The sequence below is a fragment of the Haliotis cracherodii genome, unplaced genomic scaffold (assembly GCF_022045235.1).
Source record: "Haliotis cracherodii isolate W230 unplaced genomic scaffold, xgHalCrac1.p SCAF_14, whole genome shotgun sequence".
NCBI lineage: Eukaryota > Metazoa > Mollusca > Gastropoda > Lepetellida > Haliotidae > Haliotis > Haliotis cracherodii.
The window spans coordinates 2,069,927-2,086,156 of NW_027266269.1; the positions used below are offsets into that span (position 1 = coordinate 2,069,927).

The 16,230-nt window shown below is 40.8% G+C and overlaps 1 protein-coding gene across 1 annotated transcript in view; it reads right to left on the bottom strand.

The window, feature by feature from the left end:
* Positions 1–16,230, bottom strand: part of LOC139460953 (serine/threonine-protein phosphatase 6 regulatory ankyrin repeat subunit B-like) — a 32,031-nt gene that overhangs the window by 13,309 nt on the left and 2,492 nt on the right. The window contains exons 2-5 of the mRNA XM_071242428.1: positions 5,084–5,148; positions 3,782–4,066; positions 3,015–3,168; positions 2,307–2,332 (exon numbers count right to left, since the gene is read on the bottom strand). Of these exons, the coding sequence (XP_071098529.1) occupies positions 2,307–2,332; positions 3,015–3,168; positions 3,782–4,066; positions 5,084–5,141 (523 nt within the window). The 5' untranslated portion in view covers positions 5,142–5,148. The remainder of the gene's footprint in view (positions 1–2,306; positions 2,333–3,014; positions 3,169–3,781; positions 4,067–5,083; positions 5,149–16,230) is intronic.

The following is a 16,230-nucleotide window of genomic DNA, read 5'->3' on the forward strand; positions in this document are numbered from 1 at the left end:
ATATAAAAGACTCCTGTAAGTGTTCAAATGGTTTAATTTGCCAAACATGCCAAAATGTCAATTTACAAATCAATAGCGTGTGTGTCCACCTTTAGTTGCGATGCAAGGAACACATCTTCGTCTCATGGAATGGACCAGGTGTCGCACAAAGTCCTGTGGGATATCTGACCACATCTGCTGGAGCAAGTTTCGAAGTTCCTTGAGTGTCTGTGGAACACGAAGGTTGACGTCGAAGGCGCCGATCCATCTCATCACACATGTGCTTGATTGGTGAGAGATCAGGGGAGCGAGCCGGCCAGTTGATGACATTCGCGTTGTTTTGTTGAAGAGAATCCTGGACAAGTCGATCAATATGAGGCTGGGCCATGATGACGCAAAAAACGGTAGAACAACAGGGCCGATGATCTCTTCGTCCATTTAGATTTCCTTCTACCACTATCAAACGGGTCCTCTCTCTTGCTGTAATCCCACCCCATACCATAACGCTGCCGTCCCCGAACCGATTTTCTTCCATGACACAATGATTGACGTAACGTTCACCTCGACGTCGTTACACTCGAAACCATCCATCGCTGTGGCTGAATTGAAAACGAGACTTGTCAGTAAATAGAACTTGTCCCCACTGCATGGCCGTCCAGCATAGACGTCCTTGATGGTGGTTTCCTGTCAAAATGGCAATATTCCTGCACATCTGAGGCGACGACGTAAGGTTTGTGAAGATATTCGTCAAAGGCCAGGGATGCTTCTTGCAGTCACTGTTGCTGGCTGGAATCGATTTTAAAGGTGTGTTGTTCGAATCCAGTTGTCTTGTCGATTATTGGTTATGCGTGGCCTCTCCGAGGATGGTCTCTGACTGCATTCGTCTGTTGCCAAAGTTGCCATCAACACCAAATGGTGTTTCTGTGGACGTTAAATTGTCTTGCAACATCACGTTGACTACATCCTGCTCCAAGCATACAAATGGCTCGCAGACGCTCATTTTCGGAAAGGCGTGGCATTTCGTATTTTTGAATAATTGCGTAATTTTGTTGTTTTTCTGAGTGGTTGTTGTCAGCATGATGCTAAACAATGCATATGGAATCCCGTTAACGGACATGTTTTTATACCCATTCTTGGAAAGTGAAATGCATTTGGCTTGCATACAAGTCAACTTGTCACTTTTCTGTAGCAGTTGCGTTTTTGTGGCTTCATTCAATACTACAGTGTACTACAATATTGAAAACCAAACTCTGCTTGTTTGACATATTGGTGCCACAGGAACTTTTATTGATGCGTATACTTGTCAACCATACCACTTGCTGTGTTTTATATCATTTGCTTGATAACGATGTTAGAACCAATACCGAAACGTCAAAGTAGGGATATGCATCACCTTTAAATATTTGTTGCTGATGCGTCAAATTTGGTAATGTCCAAATAATGAAACGTTGGAATATGTTAATAGGCTCAATTCAACGAGGATTATAGTGTTTTGAATCAATAAAAGTGTTAATGTATACTAGCATTGATTCTGACATATATTTGTTTTTGTTTTATGTGTAATGTTCTTTGTCAATCTCTTTTTCCAGAATAGACTGACCCTGAAGACGAGGGTTTTCCCCGGGGTAAATGATGTTGCACAATTGAGACTGGAACAGACAATCTAGTGACTGACAAAATGAGCATCAATCTCCGCGAATGGGGAATGACGGTATGCACCTCTTTAAGACAGCGATGCTGATCACCGTTCCGACAAGCATGAGTTGCTGAAGATCAATTATATCCCGGACCTTTACACTGTAGTAGGTTACAACGAGGACCAAGAGATACAACTAACATCAACCGCCAACCTGACCCTTCTCTGTACATCAGCCACTCAAGGAGATAACAGAAATGCATCTTGCTAACTATGATTGTTGTGTTGCATAAACACAGCCTCCATCAAGCACTGTGGGACAATGACATACTAGTATTTAGTACAGTTCTAGAGTTGTAAATATACATGTACGTGCTGGATGTAAGTTGAGGCCTACTGCTGCCATCGCGAACAAAATCGACTAAAGACACAACAACCCACAAGCATAATGTCCTACTAAACTAGGCTCACTAAAAGCAGGCCACTGTACGAGTCCAACTACTAATATATTTCAGTGTCAATTTCAAACAGTGATGATGCCTGGTGTTTGTGAAAGGTTTTGGGATCAGTTTCCCAGAGGGCGGGATGCGGAGTTGGGAATCAAAATGGTGGTGTTTCCCAGGGTCACTTTCCAAGTGGCAGTTACCATGTGTGAAGATATCTAACCCTCTAATGTCATTTGCTACATTACCTGTTGGCCTCCCGGTTGACTTTCTTCTGCAATTAATAAGAACATATCATTAGTTCTGAGAGTAATTAGATAGACACAATCATGGTCATCGAGTGGATAGCAAGTACACTATACGTCCACTGATGTAAAGGTCACAATCAGTAAGTTTATTGTAAGGAATCAGGACTGTCCCATCCACCTTTCAACAAACTCGAATTGTTTTACCATCTCGTGACATTGATGTTATTCAGACGTGTATTGTAAGATAGGTAAAGTTAAACCTATAATAAGAACAGGTCTTTAGGAAAACAACAACAACAGCAATTCTGGCAAGATATAATTCATGTCCACTTTACAAAGGAACAATTGTTGTCATACGTATGTAAAATAACAATTATATTTACTGTTTCACTTAAAAAATAGAGGGTATTTAAGCTATGTTTAATATATTGCTTGTATTATTGGCTTTGTTCAAATTTTCACTTGTCGCTTCGAGTACGTGATAATTCCAAATAACCTGTTTTGCGACATGTAGTAGAACTGAGTTCATGTATTAGAACCCCACCGTCACCATTCTCGACAGTAACAATAACATGTTATCATGACTCGTATATTCACTGCCAGTAAAACATACAAACCGTGTAGGCGTTGCTTAAGCTTACACATGTACTATCTTAGAAATGAAAGTCACGCTTTCAAGAAGATTGTATGAAATGTTGTTTTACTTACCTGTTGTCTGTCTGGCGTCGACGTTTTATGACGACGGTGACGACGATGTTAACAATAATTGCCACAGGGTACATTGTGATGATCACTGCGACGTGTGCCATTGACAGTCCTGTTCTTTCATCCGTTGTCATCTTGACGTTTGTCCTTCTTGATACTGTCGAAATAAACGTTGCAATTACATCACCTTATTAATATATTTTATGTGATAATGACGGTTTTCCTTGTAGTATGTTGTTCTTAATGCTAGATTCCAATGGTGTCTTGATGTACTCATATTGTATAATTATTAATATACTAATTGATGTATGTGTTCGATTTAATACTATGTTCTGATGGCTGACAAATATGTAACAATGAAACCACTGTTAAACTTTTATATGTGTTACATAATACACGTGTGGATGTACTGAAATTCAGTACTCATTCAGGAATATACAACATCCATTTGGGATCGAATGTGCGATAAGACCTAATATGGCTGGGATATTGCTGAGTGAGGCGTTACACAAGAGCAAATAAATGAGATAATATATAATTCAGACTTTTTAGACTAAAAGAAACCACAAACATATTTCTAACACGATGGGTTATAGAAAATGTATATATTATTCTTGCAATTTACAACACTGAGAAATCATTTCATGAAAATCAGATTTCTTTTTGTTGTAATCCGTCAACTTAGAATAGGTGGCTATAAAAAAGCCCAGATACACCTGACGAAGAGACGTTAACGATTTAACAAGGTGAAACCTTTCAACATCCCACACCTTCAGTGACCTCACAGAAATCCCCTGTTTGGTTTCCACTGCATCCCTTCGTACACTGTCCATTCTGATGACTGCACACGTTGTCCAGACAGTTCTTGCTGCAAGGTTGGTCACATTGAGCAGCATACCATCCGGGGATGCAGCCATCGGAGCACTCTCCTGTTTCCTTGTTACAGTGTGTGAGGTACCTCTGTGGGTTAACTTGACAGTTTGGGGGGCAGCGTTTGTCACAATTCTCCCCATATTTGCCCCACTCACACGCTGTGACTGCATGAGTCAGTACTGCTGAAAATGCCAGAAATAAACATGAAGGAAACTAGGAAGAACTGAACGTGTATACAAGATGCCAACGTGCATGTTTCCTTAATATTATGTGTACAAACATAGCGTATAACTAGCCTGTTCTTTGCTTACTTTCTGGCAACCATTACCTACTGGAATGACCGTATCATGAATACATCTTCTTTCTTATCACATTCTTACAACAAATAAGTGATGTAAACTCGTTATCTTTACATAAATGTGAACTTTGCTTTAACTATTGTGATTATAGTGATCAATATACAGCATGATAGTTCATTATACTAAGATTTTATTGTATGTGTATATCACTTACTCTACATTGTAAATAACTTCACATATTAAATACACAATGCCTTTCAGAAAGTGGCCAAAGGAAAGAAACGTTATATTTCGGATAGCAAAGGTATGTGGGAGTCGTGCCAATTTACACTTGTCAGAGGGTTGCACAAAGTACGTAATCTGTGCTACAAGTTGACGGACTTTAAAGCTTCAGTAGCTGAATGGGTTAGATCGCTGATTTGGTGTGTTGACGATTAGGAGCCTCACACTTGGAGTGTTGGTTTAAATCCCGACTGGGACTCAACTTTGTACTTTGCTAAAAAAGTGTGATCCCAAATATGACGTTTGTTACAAATATCACATATTATCAACCAGGTTTATTGCCATTCCATCATATCCACAACAGGGGGATCCAGGAATACCACTTTACCACTGACAGTTTTATCATGTTCTTCTCAAGGTTTGTTAATGATAACCACTTTAAAACCGTTGCTCTGTATCACATGTCAACAAACATCATTTGACCAATCATCTGTTAGATCACGGGTCAAAGTGAGAACTGAACACAGCAAATATTCAACTCTCAGTAGCACACGTGTGATCCATCACACGCGATCACAGCCTGGTATATGTCGACGTATGTGACTGTAGGGCACATGGTGCGCTTTCACTGAAAGCATCGGTGTGAAACACAATTCTGTATTGAAAGATTGTACTCACCGAATATCAGAGCTGTGCCTGTCCTCAGCATGGCTTGAAGAGAGATCTGTGTGTTCATATGATGCCTGTTGAGGAAGACAGAAATCCTGACTGTATTTACTCCTTATACTCATAACATTCTTATTCTATTGTTACATTGTTTGATTTCACCGCTTAACATGCCGCAATGTCAATATAACGAATCCTAAACCAGAAAACACTATCAACGGTAAACAATCATCAGAACACAACTGTAGGTACTGATCGAACCAGCGTACATCATTAAGGTCATTAAGGCACTTCAATAACATCACGGAAATTAAGCACAAACAAATGTATTCAAACTGTGATTCAATCTGCAGGTACATCGATATTCTTAAATTATATCTAGGTAGTAAGTATACGTGCGAAATGTTCACTAGATTACATTCATGTTTTGCTTCATGGAACTAGACATTTTGGCTGTGCGCCACGACAGTATAGAGGACTCGTGTTAGTACTTTTCTGAATAAAAAGGACCACCTTCTCCGCCTCGCCATTTATTCTTACAAACCTAATTTGATATCCCTTTAAGTACTGTCATTCTTCCACCATTACATCCTTCACCAACAAACCATATTCCTGGTATGCTGTTGTTCACGATTGGTCACCACATTGAGTTATATTTAGCCACAATGTTTACAATTATGCATGACAGAAGATAAACATGTAGGCCATCACCAGGAAATCAATAACAAATATATGCTGCGTGCTGTATTGATTCGCCATGCCGCAAAGAGCATATCAGTTCACCGAGCAGTAATACTGAAGTCAAAATGTGATTACTATCATATAGATTCCACGAGTAATTACTCAATTTACAAGATAAGCGATTTGTTATTACTACTTTCTATTAAACTTCACAAGTTTCAGATAACGTTGATACCTAAAATGACTGACTATGGATACATGCAATTGCAGTTGCTTTCAATTGGGTGATCCATCAGACTGTAGGTAGGTGTCATTTATTTGTGTCTACAACAAAATATCATTGTTGGGTGTTGAGAATCTGATGCAGATGGCTGATGGCAGAGTAGGTACCTGAATGATTAGACCGTAAGTGGTCATGGTTTCATATATAAGTAGAATTACTGACATTGTCTCTGTATATACTTAAAGTATGGCGGGTATAGTTATGGTAAACGTATGCACATATACATATAATGGATTATCAATATATAAGTCCGGAAATGTGGGACATAGGACAATTAAATAACTGTGTATTACTATCATATGTGCAGGACATCGACAAACGTTAGCTCGAGGCTCGAGTCGCGATTTACAACTCAACCAAATTTACAATTCGGAGTAAAGTTTAGGGGTACCAAACTCAGTTTATGACGACAACTAAGGGCTTGTTAGTTTGAAAGAGGAAAAACAGATTGACGATATTACACTGCTGAGGACCAAAGATATTTTGAAAATGATGAAGGGCTCATCCCGTTAGCTACTTCATTGTTTACAGTGTTATATTCGTGTTGGTATATTATCTATAGTGTTTATTCTGTTAATCGCTGTGCACCTCAGAAGTAGAGGAAAGGAAAGTGATAGGGCAGCACTGAGAGAGATGGCCAGCACAACCAGCATGAGAATCCTGTCAGAATCAGCCAGCACAACCAACATGAGAATCCTGTCAGAATCAGCCAGCACAACCAACATGAGAGTCATGTCAGAATCAGCCAGCACAACCAACATGAGAGTCCTGTCAGAATCAGCCAGCACAACCAGCGTGAGAGTCCTGTCAGAATCAGCCAGCACAACCAACATGAGAGTCCTGTCAGAATCAGCCAGCACAACCAGCGTGAGAGTCCTGTCAGAATCAGCCAGCACAACCAACATGAGAGTCCTGTCAGAATCAGCCAGCACAGCCAACATGAGAGTCCTGTCAGAATCAGCTAGCACAACCAACATGAGAGTCCTGTCAGAATCAGCCAGCACAACCAGCATGAGAGTCCTGTCAGAATCAGCCAGCACAGCCAGCGTGGGAGTGTCGGCAGAGACGATCGCCATACCGAATCACTTATCTGAGCATAGATAAAGGAAGTCACCCGAGGCTAACCCCGTGGGTACTTGGATGTATGTATTTATTTTCTCTCTGTATACACCCTGATATTGATTACCTAACATTTAGTTTTATTTGAGTGGGTTTTGTTTTCAGATTATTCAGATTTGAACGTGAACTATTTATCGTGTGCGGATTTTAGCAATCATTTGGGATACTCCTTTGGTATATGCAACAACCTTTCTTGGTGAATAGTTTCACATCTAAAGATATGGTGGTACTCATATCAAACAATTTGTGTTCTCTCGGTAGAGATTGTCGTTGGCCTCTCACAATGGGAAAATTGTTGTTACTTATTCGGAATTTTAAAACTAGCAAATATTGGGTAAAACCGAGCAGAGCGTTTAACTGTGGACAAGTACATAGGTTGTTAAACTGGTCGGTAATACATGGACTACAGTCGTCCAGCAACTAGAAGAAGTCTTACAGTGTCAACTGACATCTGAAGGGTGACAATGCCAGTGCCGTTCCAGGCGCTTCGTAGTTCGTGAAATCCCTGCAGTAAATGTGCGTTATTAAGTTGCATATTATTTTGCAGTTGATTAAATATTACACCGAACAAAATCAGGTACACTTAGTTTAGTTGTTGTTTGTTGTCTATCGCTGCACTCAGCACTCTTTCAGTTATATGACCGCGGTCTGTGAATTATCGGATCTTGACCAGACATTCCAGTGATTGCTATCATGAGCATTGATCTTCGCACTTGGAATACACTGACATATATGGCCCAGTCGGCGAGCCTGACCACCAACTGCCGTTAGTCACCTCTTACGTGAAGCATGGATATTATAAAGTAGTTATGTTGGGTGTTTGACAGAATCCTTTTGAACTCTACAGCACTTTAGTAGCTGAACAAAATATGATATAAGCTTGAGCACGCATGAGGCGGGACACACGTTGGAGTATTGATGTCCAAGCACGAGGTGAGATGACCAATAGTGTTTATTAGCACATATCATACCATACTGTCTAGTTGTGGTTATAAACATTTGACACTATTTGCCTCCAAAGAAATAACAAGCTTGTAAACATGTATGTCTACAAAGGCATGCATTTGGTATTGCTTTTACACTGTTATCTAAAATAACCCTGCCTTTTTATTGTTCAGTGTGAAAAAATGGTGTGAGTTGATCCTGTAGACCTAATCATTCTACACCGACATGTGGGGATATTTCAAGGAAGGAATTTAGGTGGCACATCCAGACACCCGTCACAACTTCAGTGTATAATACTATATAATAACTACATAATTTATAAAGCGCTGGTATCCAGTTCGAAGAACTGCTAAAAAGCGCTTCATTTGAGTCTACACAAAAAAGAGAGACATTACATAGCTAGGAAAACACAAAGCCTCAATACTCTAAGAAAGATTTTGTGAAAAGATAGGTTTTCAGTCTTGATCGGAACAAAGTAGGACTGTCAATGTTTGTTATATATCCAATGACAGCCTATTCTATTGCTCAGGGGCAACTTTGGCGAAACTCCGACCTCCAAAGTCGCCGTTCTAACACCAGGCACAGAGAGTAGGACTGGCGGCTTGATCTGAGAGATCTCCCAGGCACGTACTCTTTAAGAAGCTCGCTGATATAAGTTGGTTTTTGATTGTGTCTCACATTGAACACAATCAGCATCACATTATACTGGATTCTCTCATTGATTTAGAGCCAGTGGAGGTTCCGTAGAATCGGTGTGATATGGTCAAACTTCTTGGATTTAGTAACAAGCCTGGCAGCACAGTTTTGAACACTTTGAAGTTTAGACGTGTCCACACTTCTCTCAACAAGATTTGAGAATGAGATTTACGTGAACATTCATTTATACGTCTACACAACGGTAGGCAAGTCTATGATATAGGACTGCAGTCAAATACCGGTAGATATCTCACAGGGATCTAATCTGATCGACGCTGATGCACAGTCCTACTTTCATTTTGATAACTGCAATTCTTTTTATGCATATTCAACATTGATGTTGAGTTATTTCTCAGAACATGTGATGTGGCCGTGGGAAGTGATACAAAGTTTATTCCTGTACAAATCTGTGCTAATTGTTCACTTTCAACACTCAACACATGTGTGAATATATGTATATATGTATGTTTCATGTATGTCCAGCAAATCTAAAAACATTTTATTTCTGTACAAGGTTTTGTTATTGTTTACCTTTCGCCTGTTCATACCGAGTTCAATATATCAACACGTCACACCTTGATTCATCCATACGTTTTAAGAAAATGTGGACGTATGGACGTACTACAGCCTTGACCAATGACCAATGTCATAATGCAAATGTTGTACATTGATACACAGTCAACCCCACTGAAGTCTTGAAAAGCACAACACAGTCACGCGTTGGGTGAGTCATGGTTTCCCCGGTAATAGCCACTTCTGTACATGTATTAAACCAGTTGAAATGTTTCTAAAAGCAGCTTGACGTCTCGCGTATGGTGTTTTTGTTGCCTCTCTACATTAAATTTAGTCACGCGACGATAACGTCCCTCCCTTCTGAATACAAAATATTTCCGGTACATATTGTCCCTATGAGTGAAACTGGATGAGTTGACATTTATTTTCATTATCGCACAGTTGCACATCCCGATGTGATTATGTCAAGGTGACACAGACTGTGTCATCTACTAGTGTTTGAAGAATGAATCAAATATTCGCATAGTGTCTAACAGTTCCTGACCGCCTCCGTGGTGGTAGAGCGGAAGGTCCGGGGTTCGATCCCCGTCCTCGTCATACCAAAAGACGTTAAAAGATGGTACTTGCTGTTACCCTGTCTTGCGCTCGGCATAAAGGGGCTTAACAAGGTATGGTCGGAGTCAGTACCCTGTTTCTGAGTGGGGTTTTCATGTTAAACTGCGTTATGACCAGTATCTCAGTGAGTTAGCACTATCAATTAGTCAGGACTAGTACAAGCAGTCACACACACACACACACACACACACACACACACACACGCGCGAGCGCGCGCAGGCACGTCGCTGTAAAAGTGCAATAATTTTTCACCGTCTATCATTTCCTGAGATACATGTAGTCATGACGAAATGCTTCCCTTCAGAGACATATATCGCAACAACCAGCCATCACTGCTCACACCATCTTTACTTACGCTTATCAACCCTTCTGCTCTACCCCGCCTCCACTGCTCATCCCACATTACTTTCTACACCCTGCCTTCCCTACTCATACCACCTTTCCTTACTCTACTCAACCCTTCACTTTCTCCACCCCGCCTTCCCTACTCATACCACCTTTCCTTACTCTACTCAACCCTTCACTTTCTCTTCCTCGCCTTCTCTACTCATACCACCTTTCCTTACTCTACTCAACCCTTCACTTTCTCTTCCCTGCCTTCCCTACTCATACCACCTTTCCTTACTCTACTCAACCCTTCACTTTCTCCATCCCGCCTTCCCTACTCATACCACCTTTCCTTACTCTACTCAACCCTTCACCTTCTCCACCCCGCCTTCCCTACTCATACCACCTTTCCTTACTCTACTCAACCCTTCACTTTCTCTTCCCCGCCTTCCCTACTCATACCACCTTTCCTTACTCTACTCAACCCTTCACTTTCTCCACCCTGCCTTCCCTACTCATACCACCTTTCCTTACTCTACTCAACCCTTCACTTTCTCTTCGCCGCCTTCGCTACTCATACCACCTTTCCTTACTCTACTCAACCCTTCACTTTCTCTTCGCCGCCTTCCCTACTCATACCACCTTTCCTTACTCTACTCAACCCTTCACTTTCTCTTCGCCGCCTTCTCTACTCATACCACCTTTCCTTACTCTACTCAACCCTTCACTTTCTCTTCGCCGCCTTCACTACTCATACCACCTTTCCTTACTCTACTCAACCCTTCACTTTCTCTTCGCCGCCTTCATTACTCATACCACCTTTCCTTACTCTACTCAACCCTTCACTTTCTCTTTGCCGCCTTCACTACTCATACCACCTTTCCTTACTCTACTCAACCCTTCACTTTCTCTTCGCCGCCTTCATTACTCATACCACCTTTCCTTACTCTACTCAACCCTTCACTTTCTCTTTGCCGCCTTCATTACTCATACCACCTTTCCTTACTCTACTCAACCCTTCACTTTCTCTTCGCCGCCTTCACTACTCATACCACCTTTCCTTACTCTACTCAGCCCTTCACTTTCTCTTCGCCGCCTTCACTACTCATACCACCTTTCCTTACTCTACTCAACCCTTCACTTTCTCTTCGCCGCCTTCTCTACTCATACCACCTTTCCTTACTCTACTCAACCCTCCACTTTCTCTTCCTCGCCTTCACTACTGATACCACCTTCCCTTACTCTACTAAACCCTTCACTTTCTCTTCCTCGCCTTCACTACTCATACCACCTTCCCTTACTCTACTCAACCCTTCACTTTCTCTTCCTTGCCTTCTCTACTCATACCACCTTCCCTTACTCTACTCAACCCTTAACTTTCTATTCGCCGCCTTCACTACTCATACCACCTTTCCTTACTCTACTCAACCCTTCACCTTCTCTTCGCCGCCTTCACTACTCATACCACCTTTCCTTACTCTACTCAACCATTCACTTTCTCTTCGCCGCCTTCACTACTCATATCACCTTTCCTTACTCTACTCAACCCTTCACTTTCTCTTCGCCGCCTTCTCTACTCATACCACCTTTCCTTACTCTACTCAACCCTTCACTTTCTCTTCCTCGCCTTCACTACTCATACCACCTTCCCTTACTCTACTCAACCCTTCACTTTCTCTTCCTCGCCTTCACTACTCATACCACCTTCCCTTACTCTACTCAACCCTTCACTTTCTCTTCCTCGCCTTCTCTACTCATACCACCTTCCCTTACTCTACTCAACCCTTCACTTTCTCTTCGCCGCCTTCACTACTCATACCACCTTTCCTTACTCTACTCAACCCTTCACTTTCTCTTCGCCGCCTTCACTACTCATACCACCTTTCCTTAATCTACTCAACCCTTCACTTTCTCTTCGCCGCCTTCTCTACTCATACCACCTTTCCTTACTCTACTCAACCCTTCACTTTCTCTTCGCCGCCTTCACTACTCATACCACCTTTCCTTACTCTACTCAACCCTTCACTTTCTCTTCGCCACCTTCACTTCTCATACCACCTTTCCTTACTCTACTCAATCCTTCACTTTATCTTCCCCGCCTTCCCTACTCATACCACCTTTTCTTACTCTACTCAACCCTTCACTTTCTCTTCCTCGCCTTCACTACTCATACCACCTTTCCTTACTCTACTCAACCCTTCACCTTCTCTTCGCCGCCTTCACTACTCATACCACCTTTCCTTACTCTACTCAACCCTTCACTTTCTCTTCGCCACCTTCTCTACTCATACCACCTTTCTTTACTCTACTCAACCCTTCACTTTCTCTTCGCCACCTTCTCTACTCATACCACCTTTCCTTACTCTACTCAACCCTTCACTTTCTCTTCGCCGCCTTCACTACTCATACCACCTTTCCTTACTCTACTCAACCCTTCACTTTCTCTTCGCCGCCTTCACTACTCATACCACCTTTCCTTACTCTACTCAACCCTTCACTTTCTCTTCGCCGCCTTCACTACTCATACCACCTTTCCTTACTCTACTCAACCCTTCACTTTCTCTTCGCCGCCTTCTCTACTCATACCACCTTTGCTTACTCTACTCAACCCTTCACTTTCTCTTCCTCGCCTTCACTACTCATACCACCTTCCCTTACTCTACTCAACCCTTCACTTTCTCTTCCTCGCCTTCACTACTCATACCACCTTCCCTTACTCTACTCAACCCTTCACTTTCTCTTCCTCGCCTTCTCTACTCATACCATCTTCCCTTACTCTACTCAACCCTTCACTTTCTCTTCGCCGCCTTCGCTACTCATACCACCTTTCCTTACTCTACTCAACCCTTCACTTTCTCTTCGCCGCCTTCACTACTCATACCACCTTTCCTTACTCTACTCAACCCTTCACTTTCTCTTCGCCGCCTTCACTACTCTTAACACATGTTCTTACTCTAATCGGTCTTTCACTGCAAACACGAAAATGTCATTTTGCTCCTTATATGGTCATTGGGAGGAACAACGACTAACAATACATTAAAATTAATTAATTGGTGAGCGTCCAGAAAGTGTCAAGAGTTTTTCAAGCGGAAAATATACGGAAAAACGATGTTTTTTTATCCGCCCTGTTTAACAGGCAATGAGATGGTGCTGGTCCCCTAACGCACGTGATGTCCAAGGCTTCCGTGAGGGAGCATTAGGTTCTTATCTCTGGCAGGCCATGCTCTTGTATCAATCGCGCAGTGCAGCGAGATTTGCTGATAAGTCAGTTTTAGGATATGAAACCTGTTTATGGAATTCCGACACGTGCAAAGATGTCAAACGAACCCATGTTACCAAGTTTATTGCGCTAAAATATCCCGCCGCTATGCACAGTCATCTCTACCGGACAATGGGTTGTGTTTTCTTTTGTTATAACAGTAAATATGTTTAAATGTCAAGTTATACAATGTAGGTATGTCACATGTCCGCGTAACTGAAGTTCATAAGTGTATGAACAACACAGCTTTACTATTACTATTTTGTTTCTTATTATGAATTAAATAAACTACAATACGAAAACATAGTACAAACAAATGAGTATAATCTGTGCGTGTGCGTAGGTAACCATAGATGCATGCAACTCACTAATGTAGCCGCTTGTGAATAATCAAGTATTTACTTCTGGGTAAAGGTAGCGATATCATAAACATCAGGTAATATGATACCTCCTGCCATATCACCACCACTGCATACCTGGACCATGCAGACCACCAGTGCCTGTCATTAGTACACATGGTTTTTAGTTATGCTGATGGTCAGCACAGAGCAAGAGGCTCAAAGAGTTGTGTTTGCTCTTTTAAAAGGAAGTGAGGAGAGGAAAAAATGGTAGTTATAGGATATATTCACAGTTTGAATGACGCATATGAAAAGTAAAAATATCTATTTACAGTACAAGCATAATATGTATATGCTCTATTCTATAATGGATTTGGAATTTGCTCGATTCTGATTGGTCAATCAGAGGCTATTGAATCACAATAAACCCCCTCTGATTGAAACAGCTGGATTCACGGCCGCATCACCGCAGAAGCTAATGTTCATAGAATAGTACTATGTTCAGTCATTTTTGGTAGGCATATTTAAATAATCATATCTACCATTACAGGTTACAAAATGCACAGATGCAGTTACTACAATAATCAAAGGATGGATTGCAATACATTTCGTGCAGAAAACACGATGGAAATGTACAAAGGGAATGTATTTACGTTTTGGAGACAACAGAGAGCTTTGAATGTTGGCACTTTTCTTTATACTACTGTGACGTAATATCTTTTACGTCACAATGAGCGGTAAGACGTCATAATGGTGTCGCGCGATGTAGAGCCAAAGCCTTGCAAAGCTTGCTTTGTTTTCTTTACGGATGCCCACCTCATGTTAGCTTCCCAAGGTGCCGTGCTTATATGCTTTCAATGTCTGTCACATGTTCGAGTGAAGTATTATGGTGTAAACAAACTGTTTGAGTATATACAGCGCCATATTTATTTCGGTGATTCCGTAATTCAGATCGATAACTCACTCAAAACACTGGACTCAACCAATGCCTTTTCACTCAGTATATTTGCTAACACCAAAGAGTTCGTGTTTCATTTAGTCATGGTAGAATGGAGATAAACATACTGTGTTTATATCCTAATTCTGTGCGTTAAATTTATGTTTTCATATAATTGGCATATTTGTATAAGGCCACAAATGTAACCCTTACCTAATACAAGGGTAGAAGACGGACACATATATGTTGAATATGCTTCTTCCAGCTTAAATATTCAAATAACATTTTTTTGTTAACCTCCTGCCCTGAATGTGGACTGTGAAACACTCGTTGCATTCTCTGATATTTTACAAACCGTCAACAAAGTATTACAAAGCCTTACCAAAATAAATCAAGTGTACCAAAAAGAACAATGGTAGGATGTTGAATGTTTAGAGGCAAAACGTAATATGGAGGGGAAACGTCATAATTTCAATTCGAAAAAAATATATCATTTAATAATAGCAGTATTGTTTTTAAGAAGAACAAAATACAAAAGTTACTGAGAAGAAAACAACATGAATATAAATGAACTCAGCTGGAACAATTGTAAACCTCATTTATCAAAACAGTAACCAATTCGAGAAACTATTAAATACTATTAGAATTTATTTATCCTGTTCCTGAGATGCTATAACAAACCACTTCAGGAATATCCACAACACTAAAACAAAGCAAGTCTAGTAAGCTTCAGCTAGCTCTATTCAAATGGATTCTTACATGAGAAGGATGATACGACTGACCCAAACAACCACAAGCGTTTCGCACTTAGCAACTGCTTGGGTAAACTTCTCAAATGAAAGAAAAATGGAACACATGGAACACATAAAAAAAACCACTATTACAAGACCACGGTCAGTCTGGATTTAGAAGGGGATACTGAACATCCGATAATGTATTTGTTCATTAAACATTAATATATTCTGCAAAAAGGAAAAAATAAAAAAAAATATAAGTTTCTTAGTAGAACTTTCACAGGCCTTTGACTCAGTTGACAGATCACTACTCCTAACAAAGATATTATCAAATAAAATTTGATATAATGTATTTAAAATAATATCATCACTATATCTATTATGAAGTGAAAACTGACAAGGACATTTCACAATCCTTGAACTCCAACATCGGGGTAAGACAAGTATTAGATATATTCCTCAATGATCTTCCACTTGATATCAAATCTGAAAGTTATAATATACAACTTTATCATACAATGGGTAGGTTTCTCGGCAGGATAAAGCCAACGGATAAAAACGATATCCGTTGGGGTCATATGCGGATAGAGATGCAAATATCAAAGGTCAAGTAGGGACTACTTTCACTGTTTATAAACAAACATGGCGTCGCACTTGTCATTCGGCGATCGAGTCAGAATTAACCATCGGGAATCTGGATAAACTACAGGGA